This window comes from Ahaetulla prasina, chromosome 17 (genome assembly GCF_028640845.1).
Source record: "Ahaetulla prasina isolate Xishuangbanna chromosome 17, ASM2864084v1, whole genome shotgun sequence".
Taxonomy (NCBI): Eukaryota; Metazoa; Chordata; class Lepidosauria; order Squamata; family Colubridae; genus Ahaetulla; species Ahaetulla prasina.
In genome coordinates, this window is record NC_080555.1 from 13,872,162 (window position 1) to 13,899,815 (window position 27,654).

At 46.5% G+C, this 27,654-nt stretch overlaps 1 protein-coding gene across 4 annotated transcripts in view; it reads left to right on the forward strand.

Moving 5' to 3' along the window:
• Nucleotides 1-27,654, forward strand: part of PC (pyruvate carboxylase) — a 146,284-nt gene that overhangs the window by 56,517 nt on the left and 62,113 nt on the right. For all 4 annotated transcript variants that reach the window (XM_058160809.1, XM_058160810.1, XM_058160807.1 and 1 more), the window contains 2 exons: nt 8,528-8,690; nt 23,573-23,755. In XM_058160809.1, the coding sequence (XP_058016792.1) occupies nt 8,528-8,690; nt 23,573-23,755 (346 nt within the window). The remainder of the gene's footprint in view (nt 1-8,527; nt 8,691-23,572; nt 23,756-27,654) is intronic.

Below are 27,654 nucleotides of genomic sequence, written 5' to 3' on the forward strand. Positions count from 1 at the left end.
GGATCAAGGTCCCCTCCATTTGTTGTACGACTCTTCCAGCTCCCCTCTTCCTCCTGCCAGGCTCTTGGGCTGAACCCCGCTGCTCTTTGCTGATGCCTCAGAAGAGGGTCAGTTGAAGGAAGAGAAGCAGAGAAAAGATTGCGAGGTTTCCTTCAGGCTTTTCTCTGTAGGAGCCAACCGAACGAGGCTATGGGTGCTGCACAGAGGCCTGCAGCCAGGCTGGCTTTGGCCTCCTAGAGAGCTCTGGGCCAGTGGTGGATTGCTCCTGGTTCGGTCCGGTTCTTGCGAACTGGTAGGAAAAGCGGTGGGAGCCTCCTCCCACTCACCCAGACATCATCATGGACAATCTGTGCATGCACAGAAGTGCGCACGCATGCTCCCATTGCATACCGGTAGTAAAGGTAAGTAAAACCCACCCCTGCACTGGGTTCTGATAAAGTGAGGTGGGGGGCAAGGGCTGGTGGGGGACAGTCCACTTGCAGAGCCCAGGGGAAGTTTCCCGTGTCTTGAATATCTGTAGGAGAAGATTACTTAAATGAATTGTATTATTAGATGCTACCATATTTGTATTTGTATTTAACGGAACACTGAAAATTTTCTGGATGGTACACAAGTGTTATATGCAAAATAAATACCAAATAATTAGAACAAAAAAACCCCAGGATGATACTCAAAAAGTATAAGAGCATAATGTTGCTCCTTCAGGTGGGTTAATGAATTAATTATTGAAAGGCTACTTTCCATTAATGCCCCTGTATTAAAATAGGAATGTCCAACCCATGCGTATTTTAAAGTACCCTTTATGGCTGAGCCACTGTTTTGAATAGGCCCAGATTTTCCACAGAGACTAGGTGAATTTTGCCATGCCTGCACTGGAATTTTATCCTATCCTATCTTATCTTACCTTACCTTATCTTATCTTATCTTATCTTATCTTATCTTATCTTATCTTATCATCTTCTCTTCTCTTATCATGTTTTATGTTTTATATTATTTTACATTTTACATTTTTTTATATTTTATTTTATTTTATTATTTGATTTTGTCAAGCATGTATAAGATAACAGATATAAATATAAACATGATTAGGAATACAGGAAATGGATATGAATTGTTGTGACTGAGGCCCAAGTAGTGATTACCAAACACAATTAGTCCTGAACTTATTTTATTAAAACAGCTTCATAAACAGTCCTTCGGCTTTATCACCAACCTTTGTTGTCTTTGGCAACCTGCCAAAGGCTTTTCTTGGCAAACCCCCCACAAAGTTCAAGAGACACTGACAAGAAGCAATGGAATCAACGTTGCTTTTCTACAAAGAACCCAACGGCTCGTTGCTGCTCTTTTAAGCCTTATGGGAGGGGCCAATCATCTTCTGGCCTTACTCTCGAGTCGTCCTTTTTGCTTCAGTTGCTCTTGCCTTCTGGCAGCTCTTCTCATGCGTGCACTAGGAACAGGCTCCTCCTGTTCCTCTGCCTCTCTGCTGTCTGACTCTGGAGGCTCCGGGGTCTGCGCATCGCTCCCAGATGGCCCTGGCCCCATCTCTGGCTCAGACGCAGAGCCCTTGTCCGGGCCTTTCCCTGTCTCCAGGGCTGGCCCATTGTCCTCCTCAGCCTCCTCACTGTCCGACTCTGCTGCCAGGTTCACAGGCTGCTGATGGACCACAACATGAATAAATGGGGACAGTAGGACAAGGATGGTAGGCACGTTGGTGCGCCTATGCATGCCCCTTACAGACCTCTTAGGAATAGGGTGAGGTCAACAGTAGACAGTCTAAGGTTAAAGTTATGTTGGTTTGGGGATGAAACCACAGTCAGGTAATGCATTCCAGGCATTGACCACTTTGTTGCTGAAGTCGTATTTTCTGCAATCAAGTTTGGAGAGGTTTACCTTAAGTTTATATCTATTGTATGCTTGTGTATTTTTGTGGTGGAAGCTGAAGTAGTCATTGACAGGTAGGACGTTGTAGCAGATAATTCTGTGAACTACACTTAGGTCAGACCGAAGGTGGCATAGTTCTAAATTTTCTAAGCCCAAAATTTCAAGCCTGGTGGCATAAGGGATTCTGTTGCAAGCAGAGGAGTGGAGGACTCTTCTCGTGAAATATCTCTGGACTCGCTCAATTGTATTAATTTCCAATATGCAGACAGATGAGCTCTATTCGAGAATTGGTCTAGCAAATGTTTTGTATGCCCTAGTTAGCAGTACAATATTACCAGAGAAGAAGCTACACAAGATTAGGTTAACAACTCAATGCCTTTTTGGCAATGTTGTTGCAGTGGGCTCTGCCACTTAGGTCACTAGAGATGAGTACTCCAAAGTCTATGACAGAGTGAGGGTCGTCTATGAGGTCGTATCCAACCAGCTTGTAATTTGTGTTCTGATTTTTTTTTTACCAGTGTGTAAGACAGACCATTTGTTGGTTGAGATTTGGAGTTGCCAATTGTTTGACCATTCTGACACATAGTCAAGGTCTTTTTGAAGGGCAGCAGCATTGTCGGTGGTGTTGAATAATTTTACATCATCAGCGAAAAGAACACAGTTGCTTATAATATGATCGCAAAGGTCATCTAGGTAAAGTATAAAGAGTTGATCCTAGAACGCTGCCTTGGGGGACACTGCTGTTAACAGGTACAGTGGTGCTCCCTATTTTGACCACTTGTTGTCTGACAGGAATGCAGCTATCCAATTAAGCAGGGTTCCAGAAATGCCGTAAGATTTTAGTTTTAGAAGTAGTTTGTCGTGTACCCCTGAATCAAAGGCTATGCAGAAGTCTATGTAAATTGCATCTATAGCTTTACCCTGGTCAAGTTGTGTAGTCCATATGTTTTTGCAGTGTAAGAGTTGCAGATTACAGGAGAAATTTTTCCTGAAACCAAACTGTTTATTAGAGAGTAGGTTGCTTGTCTCTAAGTGGAGAGCAATGGACTGGTTTATGATTGATTCCATGACTTTGCAGGTGACAGATTGTTGGGGCAATATGCTGACTCTGTAAACTGCTTGGAGAGGGCTGTAAAGCACTGTGAAGTGGTATTGTGCTATTGCTATTGAGCTTTTAGTTGGTGAGTGAGTCTTTTATTTAATTGCAACAGTGACTTTCATTGTGTTTCATTCATATGTACTACTAGGAAATGTGGAGCGTGAGCCATTGCTGTTTACAAAGAATGAGCTGAAGAACGTGTTAAAAAGGTTGGCTTTAATGGCTTCATCATTAAAGTCTTTACCATTAGGTCCTTTTAGGGGTGGGATGGATCTCGAGTCTTTAAGATGTTGTTTACATAACTTTAGAAGACGGCGGATGGATTTCGTGCACAGAAGGTTTTCCCCTTGTTTGCTATGGTAATTGGTGTATTCAGTCTTTATCTGGTGGCATAAGGTTTTGTAGCAGCTTTTAAAGTTAGCTATGTAGCCAGTTTTGTTTTTATGCCAAAGATATTTTTTTTTGGATAGGCAACAAAGAAGTTAACATGTTGGGGAGACTTGTTATACAGGATTTCTGTGCATGGAAAATAAGATTTGTTTTAGGAAACTCCCTTGCCAAGAAAGAAACAAGTAAAAAGACGTTTCTGCAGAAGCTGGGGTTTGTGTTCCTGCACTGAGTAGTTCTGAGTGGAGTAAGATTTGGACTAAAATACAAAATATTGATTCACTAAGCCCCATATTGAAAATTTAGCTCTCAAATCAAAATTTAACCAAAACTAATGTATAAAATATGTGCATAATTTTGAAGAAAAGTCTCCCAACATTTGGAATTTCCACAATTAATCGCACTCCGATACAAAGAGATCTAATTCACAAAATTAGAACATAAAACCATAGAGCTGGAAGGGACCCAGGAGGTCTTCTAGTCCAAGGCAGCAGACCTTACACCATCCTGGGCAAATGGATGTCAGTCTTTTCCCCGTTGATGCTGCCTAGGACTGCAGTAACTCTCTTGGCAGCTGCAGCACCTGCTGGCTCCTACTTAAGAGGGGACCTTACAGGGCTTCCAGATCCCTTTCACAGTTAGTCGTGTTGAGCCAGGTGCTGCCTACTCTACACCTGTGCTTTTGGTTTTTCCTGCCTAATTGCTGAATAATCAAGTTTATTCTTCTAAATCTTGAGTCTCTCTTCCAAATGTGAACAGTTCTTCCCAGCTTGGTGTTAGTCTGCAATTGTGATGAGTTCCCCTTCTGCCCCTCATCTAGATCCTCGAAGATCCCCACTGACTTCAGAATAAAGATAATCTGAGACCTATTGCAGGCTTTAACTGATAGGTGGTTGGGGTTTTTTTCAACCTGGAATTGAGATTTTGTACCAATATTCAGAAATCACAAAACCGCTAACAACTGAACTCAAAAATTGTTCTGAAAATTCAGAGCACAAAGACTAAATTTAGAAACAGGGATGGTCCAGGATTATCTCATTCTTGAAAACAAACGGGCCAAATATCCATCACGATTCATCGACTTCATTCTGCCCAAACGCTAAATTGGGGTTCTTTTCTCTTAGCTGTTCTTCCTAGCAGCTCCATGTTGGGCTTATCTGGGTTTCTTTGGGTGGATTCTGGCTAGGGCTGTCTGGCCAGGGAGGGCAGTGCCAGCAGCCATTTGAGGAAGGGGCTTCTCTTGTGGTGAGGGACCCCTTCCCCTTAGAGGGACCCAAAGCCAAAGAAGCAGCCATGGCTTTTACAGCCCCACAGAAATATGAAGCCATTAAAAAAAATCAATCTGCAGTTAGATGCTTTTATATGTGAGAGCAGGAGGGAGATCTGTTACATTAACCTCTTGTTAAAAATAGCCGTGCGCTTAGCAGTCCAGCCCCTCTCTGTGAAGGCAGCCCCCCTTTGCCTGATCATGCCAGACAAACCTTATTGCTTTTTTTTTTTTGGGACAAAGTAACTACGTTAGTGGATAAGGGAAATGCTGTAGATATAGTTTACTTATGGTAGATTTCAGTAAGACACTAAGTAGACCACAGACTACTTAGACTATCAAGACTATTTCATGATAAGATAGAACTGTGTGGGGTAGACAGTATCACCATCAGATAGATTCACAATTGGCTGACCAATCATACTCAGTGGGTTGTCCTCAAGGGAACTACATCTACATGGAGGGAAACAAGCCATTCCAAAGCTGATCGGACACTAGTTAGGTCTTTTTCGAAAACCTACCTAGTGGCACTGAGGGTTGCGAAACGTTCCTACGTTTCCACCCTCATTGCGTCGGCAGATAACCGCCCGGCTGCCCTGTTTCGGGTGACCCGTTCCCTTCTACACCTGGGGGGACGGGATGACCCCTTGCAGGGACGTGCTGAGGAGTTTAGTGGTTATCTATACGATAAAATCGCTCAGCTTCGGGATAGTTTGGACCAAGATTGTGATGATCCGGATGAGATGACTGAGACACGTCTTGTTGATGTTGTTGGGATGAGTTTGATTCTGTGGCTCCCGAGGACATGGACAGGCTGCTGGGGAGGTTACATGCCACTACATGTTTACTGGACCCGTGTCCCTCTTGGCTGGTGCTGGCCACTCAGGAGGTGACACGAGGCTGGCTCCGGGGAATTATAAATGCTTCTTTGTTGGAGGGGGTCTTTCCCGCCGCCTTGAAAGAGGCGGTGGTGAGACCCCTCCTTAAGAAGCCTTCCCTGGACCCAGCTATTATTTTGGGTAATTACTGTCCAGTCTCCAACCTTTGCTTTGTGGCGAAGGTTGTAGAGAGTTTGGTGGCATGGCAGCTTCCCCAGTACCTGGATGAAGCTGTCTATCTAGACCCGTTCCAGTCCGGCTTCCGGTCCGGGTATAGCACGGAAACAGCTTTGGTCGCGTTGGTGGATGACCTCTGGAGGGCCAGGGATAGGGGTTGTTCCTCTGCCCTGGTCCTGTTAGATCTTTCATCGGCTTTTGATACCATCGACCATGGTATCCTGCTGCGCCGGTTGGAGAGTTTGGGAGTGGGAGGCACCGTTTATCGGTGGTTCTCCTCCTATCTCTCTGACCGGTTGCAAACGGTGTTGACAGGAGGGCAGAGATTGACCGCGAGGCGCCTTACTTGTGGGGTGCCTCAGGGGTCGATTCTCTCGCCTCTCCTGTTCAACATCTATATGAAGCCGTTGTGCGAGGTCATCAGTGGCTTCGGGGTGAGTTATCAGCTGTACACTGATGACACTCAGCTGTACTTTTCCACCCCGGGTCACTCCAACGAAGCTGTCAAAGTGTTGTCCCGTTGCCTGGAGGCCGTACGGGTCTGGATGGGGAGAAACAGACTCAGACTCAATCCATCCAAGACGGAGTGGCTGTGGATGCCGGCACCCCGGTACAGTCAGCTGCAACCATGGCTATCTGTTGGGGGCGAGTCACTGGCCCCGAGAGGGTACGCAACTTGGGCGTTCTCCTGGATGGACGGCTGTCGTTTGAAGACCATCTGGCGGCCGTCTCCAGGAGAGCCTTTTACCAGGTTCGCCTGGTTCGCCAGTTGTGCCCCTTTCTGGACCGGGATGCCTTATGCACGGTCACTCATGCTCTTGTCACTTCTCGTCTGGATTATTGCAATGCTCTCTACATGGGGCTACCCCTGAGGTGCACTCGGAGACTCCAGTTAGTCCAGAATGCAGCTGCACGGGTGATTGAGGGAGCTCCACGTTGCTCCCGGGTAACACCACTCCTGCGCAGTCTGCACTGGCTTCCTGTGGTTTTTCGGGTGCGCTTCGAGGTTTTGGTTACCACCTTTAAAGCGCTCCATGGCTTAGGGCCCGAGTACTTACGGGACTGCCTGCTGTTACCTTATGCCTCCCACCGACCCGTACGCTCTCACAGAGAAGGTCTTCTCAGGGTGCCGTCCGCCAAGCAATGCCGGCTGGCGGCCCCCAGGGGAAGGGCCTTCTCTGTTGGAGCACCTACCCTCTGGAACGAACTTCCCCCCGGTTTGCGCCAATTATCTGACCTTCGGACCTTTCGCCGGGAATTAAAAACTTATTTATTCATCCAAGCGGGACTGGCTTGATTTTTAAATTTTCCAAATTTAAATTTTTTGTAATTTTATACGGGGTATTTTAGGTTGGGTCAATTGACAGTTTTAATTTGGCCATTATTGAATATGTATTTTAAATTTATATTTTAATTCTGTATATTTAAATTGTTTTATAACCTTGGCTGTACACCGCCCTGAGTCCTTCGGGAGAAGGGCGGTATAAAAATTTAAATAAATAAATAAATAAATAATGCAGTGGGGCACCCCAGGATCTTCAGCCCAATTGTCTTCAATATCTCCCTAAATTATCTGGATGAGGGGAACAAAGGAGAACTCATATTTGCAGACAACACCAAGCTGGGGGAGAATAGCTAACACTTTAGATGATGGTGATGGCCTCTAGATTCAAAAAGACCTTGACAGATTTGAACCCTGGACCTTATACAACAAAATGCAAGTCAATGGTGACAAAAGTAAGGTAAGGCATAGACAAGAAAAATCAAATGCATGGGTACTTGGCTCAGCAATAGCAACTGTGATAGGGATCTAGGTGTCCTGGTAGATCACCACTTAAGTAGGAGCTAGAAATGTGCTGCAGCTGCCAATTAATGCAGTCCTGGATACAACATCAGCCGAGAAGTAGTTTCAATGTCACATGAAGTGATAGGACCACTTTATACTGCACTAGTGAGGCCATATTTGGAACTCTGCATACAGCTTTGGTCCCTATGGTACAAAAACGATGTTGAGACGCTAGAAATAGTGCAGGGTAGAGCAACAAAGATGATAAGTGGTCAAGAGGCTAAACCATATGATGGACGATTGAAGAAACTGGGTATAACTAGTCTTATGAAAAGAAGGACTAGCAGTGACGTGATAGCAGTCTTCCAGCATTTAAGGGGTTTAACAGATTAACTAATCCAGCCCCTGCCAAAGCAGGAGATCCTTCACCATTTCTGACAAATGGCAGTCCAGTTTTTTCTTGAAAGCTTCCAGTGATGAAGCTCCTACAACTTCTGAAGGCAACTTCACTGTCAGAAAAATTTCTCCTTATTTCTAGGTTGAATCTCTCCTTGATCAATTTCCATCCATTATTCCTTGTCTGGCCTTTGGGAACTTTGAAAAATAGCTTGACACCCTCTCTGTGGCAGCCCCTCAAATATTGGAACCTTGCTATCATATCTCTCCTGGTCCTTCTCTGCACTAGCCTAGCCATGCCCAGTTCCTCTAACCGTTCTTCATATATTTTAGCCTCCAGTCCCCTAATCATCTTGGTTGCTGTTCTCTGCACTTTTTCTAGAGTCTCCACATCTTATTTATAGTGTGGTCACCAAAACTGGATGCAGACCTCCAGGGTCCGTTCCAACCCTATTATTCTATGTTCTGTGGTCATCTTTAGGTGCGTAGTTTTGCCTCACTGGAGAAGGTTACAGTCCTCCTAAGCCAAGCTTGTTGAGCTCCCTGTGCCCACTTAAGATAGTGTCCTGTGTTCTCCAGCCAGCCATCTGTGTGGCACAACTATGGTGCTCTCTGCTGCCATAGGTTGGTCTCAACTACTCTCATATGCTTTGCAGTGTGGATCTTGTCCATGCCCAAATCCACATCGCCGAGGGGAAGAGCCTGCCAGAGCTGGGCCTGAAGCAGGAGAATGTGCGCATCAATGGCTGTGCCATCCAGTGCCGTGTGACGACCGAGGATCCTGCTCGTGGGTTCCAGCCAGACACGGGCCGGATTGAGGTAGGCTGCAGTGTGAGTTTTCTGCCCCCAAAATGTGGCATGGAGAAGATAACAGGGTGGACAGAAGGGCTCCAGGCATCATAAAGAGGTCTCCGTCACTCATTCAGATCAGTATTTCTGCCTTTCATTTGATTAATTTTAATATTTAATAAAAACACAGACTTGAATCTGGTCAGGCATAAAATCTACCCTCATAATGAGGATGGGAAGAATAATATAAATGTGCTCAACATAGTACAAGCTGTAAACTTTCCAATATTGTTAGCCAATCAAAGATGAGTTTGCAAAAATCCCAGTCTGGCTGTGCCCTGCCCTAGAGAATGCCCACTTCTGCCCAGGTGCCTCCTGGGTGACGGATTCTGCCAGTCTGGCTCAGCCCAGAGCACCTGGCAGCACCATTCATCCTGTCTGCCAGCTTTTAAACTGCACTGTCGGAAGAGTGTGTGTGACTGCTGTGCCAGGATTTTATTTTTGAGATGTTCCCAACTCCCTGCACTTCCTTTGACTGCAGACTATCAGAAAATTATAAATAAAATTAATTTCTTCCTGCACAGCTTGAAGGAAGGAATGGAAGACTGAGGGATTCACATTTGTACAGAGTGGTAAAACATTAGATTTATGGAACATAGAAAGAAAATCAAGCATCTACCTAAGTCGCTGAGCAAAGTTGTATCTGCAGAATTTTCTGAAGCAAATGTTCATTTATGTGCTCTCTCCTTTAAATTTCTGGAACACATAAATTTGAATCTGAGACTATTTGGGGGAATGGCAAATTCCTCGTTTAGCAGCTTCTGTGCACAGTTGTTTGTCCAGTCATCCTTTAAAAGATTGCTGGGGCAGTTCTGCATTTCAGTGAGACCCTCTAACTGGAGAGAGGTGCGATTAAACCGAGTCCTGGATGGCATCAGTCAGCTCTTGGCTGCTCATGAACGGGGAGTTTCTGGCCTCCCAACAGTTGCCCTGGTTCTCCTCTCAATTGTATTCAACCATTTCCGTATTTCTAGCTTTTTTCGATCTCTTGGCCCAGCAAAATCACACGGGAGGGCTTGGGACGGCTACTTTGGGTGCTCCTCTTCCAGGAGTCACCAGCACCTTGTCTCTGCCCCCTGAAAGTGCAGCAGCCTCTTCTCTGAAGCCTGTGGTGCCCTGCAGAGAGAATGGCAGAGAGTCTGCAGGGCCTCCCGTAGATGGTGAGGCTGAGTGAGGGCTTCTTGTCCTCCTTCCCCTCCAGCCCGGCATCCCCTCTTGTTTTCCTGAAGGGGTTTTGGGCACTGGGGGATGAATCCCGGCAGTGATGTCTCTGGCAATGGAAATAGAAATCGTTTGCTTTGTGCCTGTGTGTTTGGTGCTACCTGCCCCTCATCAACCACCAGCTGCCGGTTGCTCTTTTGTTGCTGTCAGGGAGAATTTATTCAAGCTACTCACTACCCCAAAGCTTCACTCTGTCTGCTCAGGCTGCTTTGCCCAGCATGGCGCTTTGCAGAGTCTGGGCAAAACCACTCATGGGGTTTCCTAGCACTTTGCAGGTTATCTGTCTCAGTTGCCCCCATCATGGTTGACTTCCAGCCTCTGGGACTTTCTGTGGGGCAGGTGGAGGCACAGATGGTTCAGGCTCTTCTGCCAGATCCGAAGGCTTCTCTGTCTTTGCCCTTCCGCTTGAGAGGAGGGTGGCACCATCAGACCTGTTGGCTTCACTGGGCCAATGGGCATCAGTGCCCAAGGCCTTTCCTACTTCCTGGGGGCTCTGGGTCTGCCAGCCGGGCCCTTGTCTTTCTGCCCCTCATTTTCAGCGTGCTCCTTCTCTTTAGGTCTCAGGATGCCAGACTTGGCCGGCCTGCCTCCCTCCTCTTTGTCCTACAAAGCTTTTCCTCCCTCCCTCCCTCCCGTTTACTCTTCAAGTAGCTCTGCCTTCCTCCCCCTCCCTCTCTTTCTCTCATTCTCAGGAAGAGAAGCTTGATTACAAACAAGACCTTCTGAAGGTTATTATGCTGCCATCCCTAGAATAATTTTATTTTTTTAATTTATTTATTTATTTGTCACAGCAGTATATATAAGCATAAGCATGAAATAACTGTACGATATATAAGCATAAATATAATCATAAGTATGTAATAACTATATGAAATTGGATACAAACAAAGGGACCATTAGGACAGGAATGGTAGGTACGTTGGTGCTCTTATGCACACCTCTTACAGACCTCTTAGGAATGGGGTGAGGTCAATAGTAGATAGTCTTTGGTTAAACCTTTGGGGATTTTGGGAAGAGACCACAGAATCCTGGTAGTGCATTCCAGGCATTAGCAACTCTGTTACTGAAGTCATATTTTCTGCAATCAAGATTGGAACAGTTCACATTAAGCTTAAATTTATTGTGTGCCCGTGTATTGTTGTGATTGAAGCTGAAGTAGTCTTAAACAGGAAGGAAATTGTAACAGATGATTCTATGAGTTAAACTCAGGTCCTGTCGAAGGCGGAGGAGTTCTAAATTTTCTAAACCCAGGATTTCAAGTCTGGTGGCATAAGGTATTTTGTTGTAATCAGAGGAGTGGAGAACTCTTCTTGTAAAATATTTCTGGACACGTTCAATTGTATTAATGTCCGAAATGAGGTATGGGTTCCAGACAGGCGAGCTGTATTCAGGAATTGGTCTAGCAAATGTTTTATATGCTCTGGTTAGTAGTGTAATCTTTCTGGAGAAGAAGCTACGCAAGATTAAGTTTACAACTCTTAAAGCCTTTTTTGCGATGTAGTTGCAGTGGGCTTTGGCACTTAGATCATTTGATATGAAAACTCCAAGGTCTTTAACGGGGTGGGGGGTCATCTACAAGGTAATGTCCATCGAGCTTGTATTTAGTGTTCAGATTCTTTTTTCCAATGTATAAGACAGAACATTTGCTGGTTGAGATTTGGAGTTGCCAAGTTTTTGACCATTCCGACACAAAGTCAAGGTTTTTTTGAAGGGTAGCTGTATTGTTGGTAGTGTTAAAAAGTTTAACATCGTCAGCGAAGAGAACACAATTACTTATAATATGGTCACAGAGATCATTAATGTATAATATGAAGAGTGTTTGTTTCATGCAAAGATGGACATGATAAAGGACCAAAATGGCAGGGACCTAAAAGAGGCAGGAGAGATTAAGAAGAGGTGGCAAAATTACACAGAAGAACTATACAAGAATGAGCTTAACATCCCTGATAACCACGATGGGGTGGTCACTGACCTTGAGCCAGACATCCTAGAATGTGAAGTCAAATGGGCCTTAGGAAATCTGAGCAACAACAAAGCTAGTGGAAGTGACAGTATTCTAGCTGAGCTATTCAAAATCTTAAAAGACAACGCAGTAAAACTGCTACACCCAATTTGCCAGCACATTTGGAAAACTCAACAATGGCCACAGGATTGGAAAAGGTCAGTTTACATTCCAATTCCAAAGAAAGGAATGCCAAAGAATGTTCAAACTATCGCACCATCGCACTCATTTCACATGCTAGTAAGGTTATGCTTAAAATCCTACAAGCTAGGCTCCAGCAATATGTGGATCGAGAACTACCATAAGTACAGGCAGGATTTCGTAGAGGCAGAGGAACTAGAGATCAAATTGCCAACATACGCTGAATCATGGAGAAAGCTAGGGAGTTCCAGAAAAACATCTACTTCAGCTTCATTGACTACGCTAAAGCCTTTGATTGTGTGGATCACAACAAATTGTGGCAAGTTCTTAAAGAGATGGGAGTACCAGACCATCTTATTTGTCTCTTGAGAAATCTATATGTGAATCAAGAAGCAACAGTAAGAACTGGACACGGAACCACTGATTGGTTCAAAATTGAGAAAGGAGTCCGGCAAGACTGTATACTATCACCCTGCCTATTTAACTTATATGCAGAACACATCATGAGAAAGGCGGGGCTAGATGAATCAAAAATTGGAATTAAGGTTGCTGGAAGAAATATCAACAACCTCAGATATGCAGATGACTCTAATGGCAGAAAGACTAATGGCAGAAAGCGAAGAGGAACTAAAGTGTCTCTTGATGCGGGTGAAGAAGGAGAGTGCAAAAGTTGGCTTGAAACTCAACATTAAGAAAACTAAAATCATGGCATCCGTCCCTTTCAATTCCTTGCAGATAGATGGTGAAGAAATGGAGGTAGTGACAGATTTTATTTTCCTGGGCTCCAAGATCACCGCAGATGGGGACTGCAGCCAAGAAATTAAAAGACGCTTGCTCCTGGGGAGGAAAGCTATGGCAAATCTAGACAGTGTACTAAAAAGCAGAGACATCACCCTGCCAACAAAAGTGCGTATAGTCAAAGCTATGGTTTTCCCAGTTGCAATGTATGGCTGTGAAGGTTGGACCATAAGAAAGGCTGAGCGCCAAAGAATGGAGGCCTTTGAACTCTGGTGCTGGAGAAGACTCCTGTGAGTCCCTTGGACTGCAAGGCGAACAAACAAGTCAGTTCTAGAGGAGATCAACCCTGATTGCTCTTTAGAAGGCCAGATCCTGAAGATGAAACTGAAATACTTTGGCCACCTAATGAGAAAGAAGGACTCCCTGGAGAAGAGCCTAATGCTGGGAAAGATTGAGGGCAAAAGAAGAAGGGGACGACAGAGAACAAGGTGGCTGGATGGAGTCACTGAAGCAGTCGGCGTGAGTTTAAATGGACTCCAGAGGATGGTAGAGGACAGGAAGGCCTGGAGGAATGTTGTCCATGGGGTCGCGATGGGTCGGACACGACTTCGCAACTAACAACATGAAGAGTGTTGGTCCAAGAACGCTGCCTTGGGAAACACCGCTATTGACAGGAACAGGATTTGATAGGGCACTGCCTATTTTGACCATTTGTTGTCTGTTTGACAGGAACACTGTTATCCAATTGTGGAGGGGTCCGGAGATGCCGTAGGATTTTAGTTTTAGAAGTTTGATATGTACCACAGAGTCAAAAGCTTTACAGAAGTTTATGTAAATTGCATCTATTGCTTTGCCCTGTTCAAGATTTGCAGATGTTTTTGCAGTGTAGAACTTGTAAATTACAGAATAATTTTTTTCTGAAACCAAATTGTTTATTAGAGAGTAGGTTGTTTGTTTCTAGGTGGAGGATAATGGATTGGTTGATGATTGATTCCATTACTTTGCAGGTGACGCAGCATTTGTTGCTCTTCTCTTCCTTTCTTCCTCCTTGCAAAACATCTGTGTCCCTCCGACAGCCATTTGGTGCATACAAAGCCCAATGAAGTGGTTTATAATCCCGAAGAGCTTGTGGGATGATGTTTTTATGTAATTTTATCTTTGGGCTTCCTTCTCCATTTCTTAGTAGTGAAGTTAATGGAAAGGCAGCATGGAGAGACCTTGCCTGACTCCTTGGTGTCCAAGGGGACCCTGAGTTCTCTGGACCTTCCCAGACTCCTGGAAACTCAGGGTTTGCCTCTCCTCCCTCCCCAAATGGAAGTTGTCCCGGGAAGAGCCTGGGGGGCCAAGAGCCTGTACAATTAGCACAGGGGCCCCCCAAGGCTGTGTGCTCTCCCCACTTCTCTCTGTATGCCAATGACTGCATCTCCAATGATCCATCTGTTAAGCTACTGAAGTTCGCAGATGACACAACAGTGATTGGTCTCATTCGAGACAATGACGAATCCGCATATAGACAAGAGGTTGAACGACTAGCCTTGTGGTGCAACCAAAACAATCTGGAACTGAACACACTCAAAACCGCAGAAATGGTGGTAGACTTTAGGAAAAACTCTTCCATACTTCCACCTCTCACAATACTTGACAACACAGTATCAACAGTAGAAACCTTCAAATTTCTGGGTTCTATCATATCGCAAGATCTCAAATGGACAGCTAACATCAAAAACATCATTAAAAAAGGACAACAAAGAATGTTCTTTCTGCGCCAACTCAGTAAGCTCAAACTGCCCAAGGAGCTGCTGATCCAATTCTACAGAGGAATTATTGAGTCTGTCATTTGCACCTCTATAACTGTCTGGTTCGGTTCTGCAACCCAACAAGAAAAACACAGACTTCAGAGGATAATTAGAACTGCAGAAAAAATAATTGCTACCAACCTGCCTTCCATTGAGGACCTGTATACTGCACGAATCAAGAAGAGGGCCGTGAAAATATTTGCAGATACCTCACATCCTGGACATAAACTGTTTCAACTCCTACCCTCAAAACGACATTATAGAGCACTGCACACCAGAACAACTAGACACAAGAACAGTTTTTTCCCAAGTGCCATCACTCTGCTAAACAAATAATTCCCTGAACACTGTCAAACTATTTACTAAATCCGCACTACTATTAATCTTCTCATCGTTCCCATCACCCATCTCCTTCCACTTATGACTGTATGACTATAACTTGTTGCTGGCAATCCTTATGATTTATATTGATATATTGATCATCAATTGTGTTGTAAATGTTGTACCTTGATGAACGTATCTTTTCTTTTATGTACACTGAGAGCATATGCACCAAGACAAATTCCTTGTGTGTCCAATCACACTTGGCCAATAAAAAATTCTATTCTCCTCTTGAGCCTTAATTGTCTTAATGGGCAGATACCGTTCCAGGTTGCTTCCTTCCTTCCTTCCTCCCTCCCTGCAAAGCCTCCCCTCCTTTGCCAGTCTCTCCAGCTCACTGATAACGGTCTACAATTAAAGATAAATTTAGAATAAAACCGTTCCTCTTTTCTGTCTTCTTGAGGTTCAAACTCAAAGGGATGAGACCCTGAGGAAGTGAAGAAGAGCTTAAGATGCCCTTTTGCCTTTCCTTATCACTGATCTTTGGGGAGGATAATGCCAGGCCTTCTCTGCTTGTTTCGTTCAGCAATGGCACCATCTGTCCAGGTGGTTCGTCCAGCAAAGAGGCTGCTGCTGTTTGAAATCCTCTCCTTCGCCTGAACTGCCCCACTGACCAGCCCCGGCCCTGCACTCTGGTTCAGAGAAGACACCCGTGGCAGCCTTTGTGCCCCATCTAATCTCTCCTCCCTGCCCCCTCCCCCGTCTTCTCCCTTGCAAGCTAAGCAGGTTCTTCCTGGGGCTTGTCGCCAGCCCTCTCACTCCCCTGGTAGGTCTCCTCCGAAACCAGCCCAGCTTCTCCCTGGGTCAGGACACAGGATGCGAAAGTGGCTTGCTCGTGCTCAGCTGGTGGCGTCCTAGGCCCCAGGTGCTTCTCACCCCCAATGCCTCTAGGCAGATCTCTTAGTAGAGAGGTCAACATGCCTTTAGATTTCCCGTTCTTACCCAGAAGCAGGTCTTTGCTGAGGGTCTGGTAAATAGAGATTTTGCCCCAGGTGTTAGCCAATCCCCTCAGCCTGATATCACCCACACATTTCCTAAGCCTCCCTTGCAATCCATTCTTTGCAAAAACAAGAGCTGAAGACAGAGAGCGCACTTGGTGCCTCTGTCCAGAATGAGTCACCACCTGTAGCAATGTCTCCTCTGGGCCAGAAGGATATCAGGGGAAGCTTTGTCTCCTGAGATCCAGGCACTCGGCATCTCCATCTCCTGTTGACTGACACCCCTTTCTCTATAATTGAATGCCTCCTTCCACCTCCTCTTTGGCACCTTGGGCTTCCTTGGCACTACTGAGCAGATTGCTGCCTCTCTTGCTGCTTTTACAAGTTCTGCCAGGCAAAAGACCTTTGGAAGAACTACAGTGCATCCCCAAACAAGCTGTGGGTTGCTTTTCGGTTCCATGGGCAGCCAAGGCTTGGCCTGGTTCATGAGGAATTGGGGTGGGGTTAGCTGCCCTCCTGCCCCTAACTCTGTCCCATTTTTCAATTTAGGGCTTCAAAGAATTTAACCTTTCTTTCTCCACCTCTCCCTTCCCACTTGAACATGTTGGTAGCTGAAACAGAATCTGACTTTGTCTTCAATAAATACAGATGTGAAGAAATTGCTCTTCAGAACCACTAGTCCAGTAGTCAAGTTTTTTCTGAATGCATAATCAATCAAACAGCAGCTAATTAACAGCTTGAAAAGGAGTTAGATTAGTTGCTCTTGGAAATAGTAAAGAAGCAACTGCAAATCAGATTTCATTAAGTCTGCGTGCCCTCTGCAGCTTTTTGAGAGGAGACAGTTCAGTCACATTAGATAACCATCCAGTTTTTATCTGGCCTCCTTCTTCCGGGAGTGATGGTCCCTTGAAGGAAGGACAATTACCTTGGGGCTAAGGCACAGGGATGCACAGATGGCAGGGAGCCAGCAGCCGAGGTGGCCCCCAGTGGTCCTCAGCATGGATCTGAAAAGGTCTGGGTGAGCAGGAGAGCCCAATAAAAATGGGGACGGATCACTAGGCCAGGTCTAAGGCTCCAGGCATGCTATCCTCCATTGCATTTGCCATTTTCCCTTCAGGCTGCATCTACTTCTCCAAGAGACAAATGAAGATGACACCAGGAAACTAGGACTTTATCCCAGTCCGATGTTACTTTCATCATTATACTGTTAGCCTTGTCTTGGATGAGTTGGTTGGATTCACACAACACATCAGACAAACATGATTAATGCTTAGCGCAATGTCAAAACCCGGCCCTATTTTCTCTTTGCCACGGGTCATCCTCTCTTGGCCACAACCTCTTTCTGCCTGATGCTTTCTTCTGCTTCTCCTGGAAGCAGAAAATTATGAAAAAAGAATACCAGAAATGGCTGGAGAGAGGAGAAGGAAGCCAGAAGTTGCTAGACTGGGGGAGGGAGTAGCTAGGCAAAAAAGTCCCACTCCCATCCCCAAGAGGGATTGGGAGGACAGTCTCAGCTCCTCTCTGCTCTGGAACAGGAGAGTCATCTTCAGTCCATCATTAACTGCCCTCTGGGTGCCTTGAGCTTCTCAGGGTTCCTGCCCGTTCTTCTTCCACAAAAAAGAGGGAAGAGCTACTGTTCATATGGCCCCTCAGTGCAAGGTCCCGTCTGGTTGCACCCTGCATTTATTTATTTATTTATTTATTGATCAAATTTATATACCGCCCTATCTCCCGAAGGACTCATGCATGAGCAGACCCGGATGCCAAGCCCAATTTTGTAGGGCATGGCAGAGGCAAGAAAGACTGTCTTATGTTATTGTTGAGGACTTCATCATTTTCTCCCAGTTCTTCTGCCTCTGTAAGTTAAAGAGGCAGAATTGGATCCAGGCCTGGCCCCCAGCCCTTCAAGGTCAGGAAACTGATTCCACAAGAACTCTTGGAGTTCCACTTTATTACTGTCACATATAATGACATCCTGAAAGTTTGAAAGAATCAAGTCAGGTTTTTCTTGAGTTTCTTTCTCATTCTCTCTTCTTTCTGAGAGCTAAACTGAGTTAGGTTTACACAACTGTTCTTGCATTCCTCCTTCAAGGTTACCACCACATTCCTCCCTAACTGCAGAGCCAGCTAGCCAGACCAGTTTACTGCTTTTCTTTGTGCTTCTTCACTGCCAAAACTTTAATGAAAATATCTGCAGAATTAGAACACTTTCACATTTAGCGACACTTTGATTGAGGCTATTAACACATTTTGGCTTGGATTTCCTCTTCCTGGAATGGAGCAATGGGTGGGACCAGATTGCAGCCAGTGGTTAAAGCTGGACCTCTCTTTGGTGCCTTGTCAGAAATCAAAGCAAATGAGGCAGGAGGGAGGAGAGCAGGAAGAGGGAAGTCAGGTGCTGTAGGACAAAAAACTATGTTTGGTGTCAGCATGTCTTCTGCTGGTTGGGAAAGAACACCAGGGCCATCTCTCCTGGCCTTGGGAACTATGGCTTCCAGCTTGGCCTTCTGGTCAGAGGCTCAGGAGAGCAGCCGACTCAAAATGCTTTGGACACTGCGCTCAGGAAGAGTTCTGAATTTTGCTTGAAGAGAGCAGAAGACCTGTTTCCTAGATTAAGCTCAGCAAGAGATTCTCCGGCCAGCTTGCTGAGCGCTGTGGTGCCAGCTCTGGAATGCCAGCTGATGGGCATGGTTTAAGATGTGTCTCTGCAGCTAGAGACCTCTTCTGGCACAGGTCTGTTGCCAGATGCTGGTCTTGTCGGGGGAGAGGTTACTCCTCAGGACCCGGGCAGTTTCTGCCAAGGAGACCTGCGGGCTCTGCTCTGCAATAGGTGGACACGCACAGGGGCAGCCTTGCTCCCACAATTTCACAAAGGATTTTCTTTCATGGGCAAGAAAAGAAGCGGGGAGTGTGAGAGGCGTGCTGTTGTGCTTCAGGGAGTTGTCATCCCTAATTTGGAGGGGAGGCTGTAACTGATCTCCTTCCCCCCCTCCTCTCTGCAGCCTGCAGGATTTGTGCTCGAGTGACCTTCCTACCTGTCCTCTGCACCCAGCATCACATTCTCCTAGCCTCTTAAAAGCAGGAAATCTGAGCTAGTTCAAGATTTCATTCCTGTCCATGGTGAGGCGGGAATTAAGGCTTTATGGCTACAGTGCATCCATCAACCACCTTGATTTTGGAATTGTCTCATTTTTAAAGTTTGCACAACATGTGCCATGATAACCTAAGAAAACGGCTGGGTTCACAGAACATATTAAGCCAGGGGTAGTCAACCTTTTTATACCTACCGCCCACTTTTGTATCTCGGTTATTAGTAAAATTTTCTAACTGCCCACCGGTTCAGGGGGAGATGTGCGAGCTATTCTGGGATGAGGCTCTTTTGTTTTCGGTCGTACATTTAGTTTCACTTACGTAACGTGAATGAAACTTATGTGCGGGCGATACAAATAGTATATTTTCAGGAATTTAAATTGTCACAGGGAATTTTACAAAAACCTAATGAAAACCTAAATGTTGCTATGAAATTTTTTTAAAAAGTCAATTAAATTAAAAAAAAAGGAAAGTGCTTCAGTATCGGACAAAACCCCTATCACCCACCACGAAAGCTGGAACGCTCACTAGTGGGCAGTACAGAGCAGGTTGACTACCACTGCATTAAGCCCTACCACGTGAGTGAAGATTGATGCTAACCAAGCTGAGCTTGGTGTGAGAATATAGATACTAGGCTGGTTAAGCCTTCTGTCTGAATTGCATTTATCTGTGCTGTGGGAAAAAGTGGGGCTCCTCTGCCTGCATGCTTCAAACATGCCCCTTCTAATTCCCCAGGCTCAGCTTAGTCCCTTGGGCTTGCAGAAAAAAGTGACCACGAGCCAAGCAGAATTTTTAGAGCCTCTCTGGTTCTTCCTCTCAGTTAGGAAGAGAGACGGAGCTTGCTGGCAGAAAGCTAGCATCTCAAGAGATGCCACTCTTGACATACACATGCCACAATTCCACTCTTGACATACACATACATACTGTATACACACCTATGACTCACGAATAAGGGCAAACCTACGTGTCCCAGGATAATGTTGCAAGATCCCATCTGGGACCAGTGGTTCAATTTTCTGAGCTTTTGGACTCGTGCTAGAGCCCATCCTCAGGGAAATTTTCTCTGGCAGACTAAACCTCCAGTCCTGGTGACTGACCCAGACTAGATCCTGCAGCATGTCTGACTGTTCACCCCAGCCCTTTCTGGTTGTGTGAAACGTGCAGTTCAATCATAGTTTACAAGCCCTGGAAGCCCGAATGTGGTCTCGCCCCCCGCCCAGGAGGAGAGAGTGAAAGAATACAAGGATGTGGGAAGAAGAATTGGCCTGTTGGGCAGGAGGCTCAGCTGAGCCTCCCTGTGGAGGAATGATGTGGCTGGGAGCAGATGGAGCCCTTCAAACCCCAAAGCACTTTGTGTGTAGGTGTGTGTATGTAGGTGTGTGTGCGTATGTGTCTTTTTGCTTCTCATAGACAATGGATGCATTAGCTTGGAGGTTTTTGGAAGCACAGATATGGCAGCTACCTTCCATCATCCACTCAACTCATTTTGGGGATGTAGCTCAGGAGCCAAGGCCGTTTTCCACCACTGGACAATTTTAGCTCGACTTTACTGTTATGACATGGATGGACATTTTTCCTTCCAACTGCAGGTAGAAAAATAAAAGGCACAAATCTTGGCTGGAGCAAACCTGGTTTAATAGTGGAGGTGCTTGTCAAAGGAATCTGGATCAGGGGTGAAATGCTCCCGGTTCGGACCGGATCGTCTGATCCAGTAGCGATGGCGGCGGGTGGTTCGGAGAACCGGTAGCAAAAATCCCTGCCCTCCCCCCCGCCCAGCTGAGCCGCACAATCATCAGAGGCTTTTTTTTTTACTTTTAAAAGCATTTTTTCTTCGGCTGAAAAAATGCTTTTAAAAGTAAAAAAAAAGCTTCTGATGATCACACAGCTCAGCTGGGATCGTCAGAAGCTTTTAAAAGCATTTTTTCCTACAACCTCTTCAGCCTAAGAGATTGTAGAAAAAATGCTTTCTGACGATCCCAGCTGAGCCATGGGATCATCAGAGGCTTTTTTTTTTTTTTACTTTTAAAAGCATTTTTTTGGCTGTAACCCAATTAGAGTTGCCATTTAGGGCTGGAAATTTCTTTAGCAAAGCCCCCTACTCTGCTTTCCCGAATTGGTTTGGGATACTTCTCATTTTATTTAAATTGTAAGTCCTGCCTAATTGATTAAAGCCTAATTGCCTGCCTGGTTTACAACATCTAAATCAAAATGTTATTGTAGCAGTTAAAGCACTGAAGATTCAGAGCAGCTGTCACAAGTAACATAACAAACATAACATAACATAACATAACATAACATAACATAACATAACATAACATAACATAACATAACATAACATAACATAACATAACATAACATAACATAACATAACATAACATAACATAACATCAGAGTTGGAAAGGACCTTGGAGGCCTTCTAGTCCAACCCCCTGCCCAGGCAGGAAACCCTACACCATCTCAGACAGATGGTTATCCAACATTTTCTTAAAAATTTCCAGTGTTGGAGCATTCACAACTTCTGAAGGCAAGTCGTTCCACTTATTAATTGTTCTAACTGTCAGGAAATTTCTCCTTAGTTCTAAGTTGCTTCTTTCTTTGATCAGTTTCCACCCATTGCTTCTTGTTCTACCCTCAGGTGCTTTGGAGAACAGCCCAACTCCCTCTTCTTTGTGGCAGCCCCTGAGATATTGGAACACAGCTATCATGTCTCCCCTAGTCCTTCTTTTCATTAAACTAGACATACCCAGTTCCTGCAACCGTTCTTCATATGTTTTATCCTCCAGTAGCCTGAACAGTGAAGGAGGTGAAGCAGCCAGGAAGGCTCTGCACCCACTGAGCCCCTCCCTCCCCCAGGAACCCTGGCCTGAGGACCAGAGACCCAGTCTCAGTAGTTCTCTGAGCTCCACACACATCCTGCCTCTTCCAAGCCAGCCGGGCCTTCCAGAAGAGTCCAAGCCTTGGACGTCTCTTCCACAAGGCCTTGACCAGTTTCAGCCACTGGCTGCTTCCTTGGATGGCATCACCCCATCTAGGTCATGGCAGTAGAGAGGGGCCTCTTTTCCTCCCTCCTTTGGCACCGCCTTTCTCCTCAAGTGCTCCAAGTCCAGGCAACTATTTCTGGCTGTCCAGAATGGGTCTCATGGCTGCCATCCTTCCAAACACACCACGTCTGCGGCACCCTTAAGCAGCAAAGTGCAAATGCAGCTCAATGAAGTATAGAGGAACAGCAGGCAAAGTATCCAAAAGCAGAAGGCAGAAGGCTTTTGCGTGTATGTGTGGGAAGCCCCACCCTGTGCCGAAGCTGGTCTCCATTTGTGGCATTGCAGGCAGGTGAGATAGCAATAGCCATAGCCCTTAGACTTATGTGCCGCTTGACAGTGCTTTTACAGCCCTCTCTAAGCAGTTTACACAGCCAGCCTGTTTGCCCCCAACAATCTGGGTCCTCATTTTATTCACCTGGTAAGGGTGGAAGGCTGAGTCACCCTTGAGCCTGGTGAGATTTGATCTGCCAAATAGAGACGCCAGCCCTGGGCCAGGCAGAGCAGCTCCAGAGGTTGAGACTGACTGAGTTGCCCACAGATGTTGGCAGGAATTAGGATCCCTGCAGTGCCTGACATCAACCACACCTGAGCCTGGCCATGGGTGTCCTTGGTGATGTGTACACAGACAGATGCACACACCCACCAGGCCAGATGCATTTTCTTTTCCTCAGCCACTGCCGATCATCCTTCTCTGAGGCTTATTCCAGGAAAAAGCCAGCTGATCTCTGACCTTGCAGGTAGTACCTCAGATGCTGGGGAGAGGGAGAGCTGGAGGATGCCAGAGCCCCTCCCCAGTCCCTTTAGAGGCTGAGCTGGCGGCCTTGTGTCCAGCACTGCTGCAGAGCCCGACCTACAAGGCCAGCATCAGCCTCTGTGCTCTGCCCTTTGGCCACCCAGGGAGAGCAGAAGGCCCTCATCCACCAGGTGGACATTGTGGCTCTTATCGGGGTGTGTGCGAGTGCTACAATTGTTTGTTTGCAAAGCGATGTCCAGGAGGGTCTCTGCGGATTGTCCTCCTTGAGGGTTGGTCCACTCAACGAAAGCTGCTCTGGCTTCATGGAAACCCTGCGTGTGCCAGGCGTCTCCCCGTCAGGTGTGAATTGGCTGTTCCCTGGTGCTGGCACCTTTGGCAATCTAACCAGGGAAGAAGCTGTAGGGCTAGGTGGAGCTTCTTCCTTTGGGGCCTGGACACTTCGCCTCGCCTGCTCATGCATTCAGCTTTTCTGAATAGCTGTGTTTAAAAAATGGTCTTGATACAAAAAAAGAAAGGAAAACAGAAACAGAACGCCAAGAAAAAGAAAACATTAATGAAAGTTGGGATGCACCCCCGGAGGACAGAATCAAAGTTTAAGGCAAAGAGTGCAATGTCCCCTCTGCTGCAGCCCCACAGACCAAGTTCAGTGGGGGGAGGGGAAAGAGGGGCTCCAGACTCTGCAGTTGGATGGCTCTGCCTCTTCCCCAGTAATTCCTGGACAGGTCTTGACCTCTGCCCCCTCTCTTCCAGGTCTTCCGGAGTGGCGAGGGGATGGGCATTCGCCTGGACAGCGCCTCTGCCTTCCAGGGAGCCGTCATCTCCCCCCACTACGACTCGCTCCTGGTGAAAGTTATCGCCCATGGCAAAGACCACCCCACGGCAGCCTCCAAGATGAGCCGGGCTCTGGCGGAGTTCCGCATCCGGGGAGTCAAGGTAGGACCAGAGCCGTCATTTGGGGGAAGGGGGGCTTGGAGGGTCTCTGCTGTTGGGGACAGTGGAGCCCAAGTCCTGCCTTTGGCCCCAGTGTAATTATCGGTGGTGGAAGAGCAGTTGCGGGTCCCTTTAGTGGCCCCTATGGGGCTAAAGTGGCACAGGGTGCAGGAGGGAGCCATTGAGGGAATCCTATCAAACTGTTAAGCCATATTTTGGGCACCCGGTGGGGCAGAGCCTGCTTGGGGAACCCTGCCGTTGCCTTTTATTAAGCCAGGTATGGATTTCCTTTTATTCTCTGCTCTATTTGCTGAAATCGCACCTCTTCCACTTTCAGCAAAGAACAACTAGCTGCTCTATGTACAGAGAAACAGCATTGAAAGGCCTCTGGGGATTTTGGCTGCAGCGGAACCGGCTTCGGTGGGGAGATCCGACTCTGGCTAGCAGGCTGGTCCTCCCTGGAGTGGGCTTCCCTCCCTGTGTCGGGAGCTGCTGGGGGGCGGCGGGGAGGAAACCTCACCGGCTTCTCTGGGCAGAGTGAGGACCTGGCCTGCATCTCTCCCTGCTCTCCCCTCCTATCAAGGGTTGGGGTGGGGAGAAGATGAGTAGTGGGAGGTTATTGGCAAAGCCAGCAGACACCTCTTCCCACGGCTGGCTGAGTCTGAGCATAGCAGGCTTGGCAGGGAGCCTCGGAAGGGAATTCAGGGCTAGGAGGGGGCAGAGAGTGGCATGCAGATGCCACACCCTTCGCGTGGGGTCTGGAGGGAGCCCCCAAAGAGGGCACAGCTGGCTGAGTGAGTGTGTAGGGGGCCCGCTTCTTAGAGGGAGAGGGCGTGGGTGCTTTTCTTTCACTATTGTCTTGATTTGTACAACTCTTGCTCAGCTCATGTCTCAGGGCAACATTAGCAACAGCAATTAAATCCACATAAAAATCACATGGTAAATAAATAATTAAAACAAAGCAGACCAGCCTGGGGGGGGAGGAGTACAGTGCTAGGAAAGAGTTGGGGTCTTGAGGGGGGGCTGTTTCAAAGGGGGGGACATGGTCTGGATCTTGCTAGGCAACATGGTAACGGGACCTGAATGTGCGGACTCTTTCAGACCTTATCAAAGGGACAAAATATAGGAGACAGGCCTGGCCCCGTTATATACAGGTAATCCTCGCTGACTGGCTGCCTTGTGCAGTGGCCATTTGAAGTTACAATGGTGCAATAAACTAACTTTGCAATCTGTTCTTGCCTTTGCGACCAGCATCTCAGTCACGTGGTCGCCGTTTGTGTACGTCGCAATTGGCTTGTGACAAACAGAATTAAAACTGTACAGTATGGAAAGCTGAAGCAAAATTGTAAATTGTAGTTGTGTGATTTTTCAGTTAGTGACTTCCTTACTTAAGAACCAGAGGAGCTGCAAATTTCTAAGCCCAGTTGTACTCATGACTTTGCTTAACCAGTTGCTAGTCCCAATTGTGGTTGCTAAGTGAGGACTATCTGGTGTTTACTGATTAGAGTTCTGTTCACAATCATTGGGTGGATGGGGCTGATGGATCAACTGCTTGGAGCAGCGTGGCAGGAAGAAAGAGAGGCAGGGGGCAGAGGCAGGATGGAGGCCCTTGCCCATCCAGAGGTCTTTGCCAGGGCTGCCTCTCCCTCTGGAAGGGCAGGGGTCAGGATCATGCCCAGGGCCTTGGGCTGCTGGCTGTGAGTTTGGGCTGGGATGAAATGCTCCTGGTTCGGACCGGATCGCCCGATCTGGTAGCGATGGTGGCGGGTGGTTTGGAGAACTGGTAGCAAAAATCCCTACACCCTGCCCCCGCCCATGCCCAGCTGAGCCATGTGATCAGCAGAGGTTTGTTTTTTTTTACCTTTAAAAGCATTTTTTCTTCTGCCGAAAAAGTGCTTTTAAAAGTTTTTTAAAAAGTCTCTGATGATCGCGCAGCTCAGCTGGGTGCTAGCCAAAAAATTGGAGGGGGGGGGATAGAATTCTGTTTTTCCTCCCGGCAGGCTCTACTAGCCAAACCAAAAAATGGGGGGCAGGGGGAAACGGACTCCCTGCCTCCCCTTTTTTTTGGTTTGGCTATCAGGGAAGCCTGCTGGGAGGAAAAACGGAGTGTGTCTGGGGGGTTTGTTTTTGAGAGAGAGAGAAAGAAAGGCAGGGAAGGAAGGAAGGACAGAAGGAAGGAAGCAAGGAAGGAAGGAAGGAAGGAAAGACGGAGGAGAGGAAGGAAGGAGTACAAACTAGAGGCAGCTTTGGAAGATAATCCAGGGCAGGAAGGGACCTGGAGGTCATCTAGTCCAACCCTGCTCCAACAGGACATTGTTAGTGAGTTTCTGTCTTTTGATCCCCCAGTCACATAGCCACACCCACCCAGTCACATGACCTCCCACCAAGCCACGCCCACATCATTGGTAGCAAAAAAAATTAGTTTTCACCCCTGGTTTGGGCCTCAGTCTTTTATCTGCCCCCCTGCCCCAGATGCCCCATTTCAACAGCCCAGCCAGGCTCAGCTCAGGGCAACTTGCCATGTTGCCCCTGGCTGCCTCTGCAGCAGGGGTGAAATGCTCCCGGTTTTGGTAGCGATGGCGGCCGGTGGTTCAGATTACCGGTAGCAAAAATTCCTGCCCCCTGCCCCTGCTGAGCCGCGCCATCATCAGAGGTTTTTTTTTTTTTTACTTTTAAAAGCATTTTTTCTTCAGCTGAAAAAATGCTTTTAAAAGTAAAAAAAAAAGCCTTTGATGATCGTGCGGCTCAGCTGGGATCATCAGAACCCTTTAAAAGTTTTTTTTTAAAAAAGCTTTTTAAAAAAAAGCTTTTAAAAGGCTCCTCTGGCGATTCCAGCTGAGTTGCCTGATCAGAACTTTTAAAAAACATGTTTTCTACAAGTTCTTAAAACAGCCCCCGCCCATGCCCACCCAATCGCCCCATCCCCACTTACCTAATTGCTGCTTCTTTCGGGCTCGCTAAGCCTTGTTTTGCTTCGGCTGCTGCAATCAGTTGCATCAGCTAGCAACTGAATCTGCCTGCCTGCAATCCATCTCCTCGGTGAGCAACTCAATCTGCCTGCCTCCAATTGGGTAAGTAAATGGGGGGGGGAGCTTTAAAAAATAGTTAATTGTGGTGGGTTTTTTTTAGACAACAATTTAAAATTAAGAAAGTTTTAAATTTAGTTGTTTTTATCTAAAACAGGGGTCTCCAACCTTAGTAACTTTAAGGCTTGTGGACTTCAACTTCAAGAAAGTTCCTCAGCCAGCTTTGCTAGGAGTTGAAGTCCACAAACCTTAAAGTTACTAAGGTTGGAGACCCCTGATCTAAAAAATATAAATAAAATAAAATAATAAAATAAAATTGTGCAACTTTCTGAGATTTGGTGTGTTTCTGTAGTGTTTCACTCTAACTACATAGACACACAAAATCTCATAAAGCTGTATATGGCATTGTGTGTGTGTGTGTGTGTGTGAGTCAGTTGTGTTGTGTGTGTGTAAAGTGTGAAGGTTGGTTTTTGAGCTTTTTGTGGCTGTGTGAGGTTCCTGCTTGTTCCAGGGGCCATTTTGGGTGAAGTGCAGCTGCTTTTACATTGTGTGTGAGTCAGTTGTATTGTGTTGTATGTGTGTAAAGTGTGAAAGTTGGTTTTTGGTACCTCTTATTGTTTTGTATACTATGTTTATTATTTTTATTATTTATTGCTATTGGCCATGCCCACCCAGTCATCTGATTACCAAGCCACGCCCACCAATTAAGCCACACCCACAGAACCGATAGGGACAATTTTTAGATTTCACCCCTGCTCTGCAGGCTGACCCCCTCCCCCAAGCCGGAGGGGCTCTGAGCTGCCAAATGCATCCAGATTCTGGTTGTCCTGCCAGGAAGAGAGTCAGCCAGGGAGGCTCCTGCCCCGCCTGTCTGGG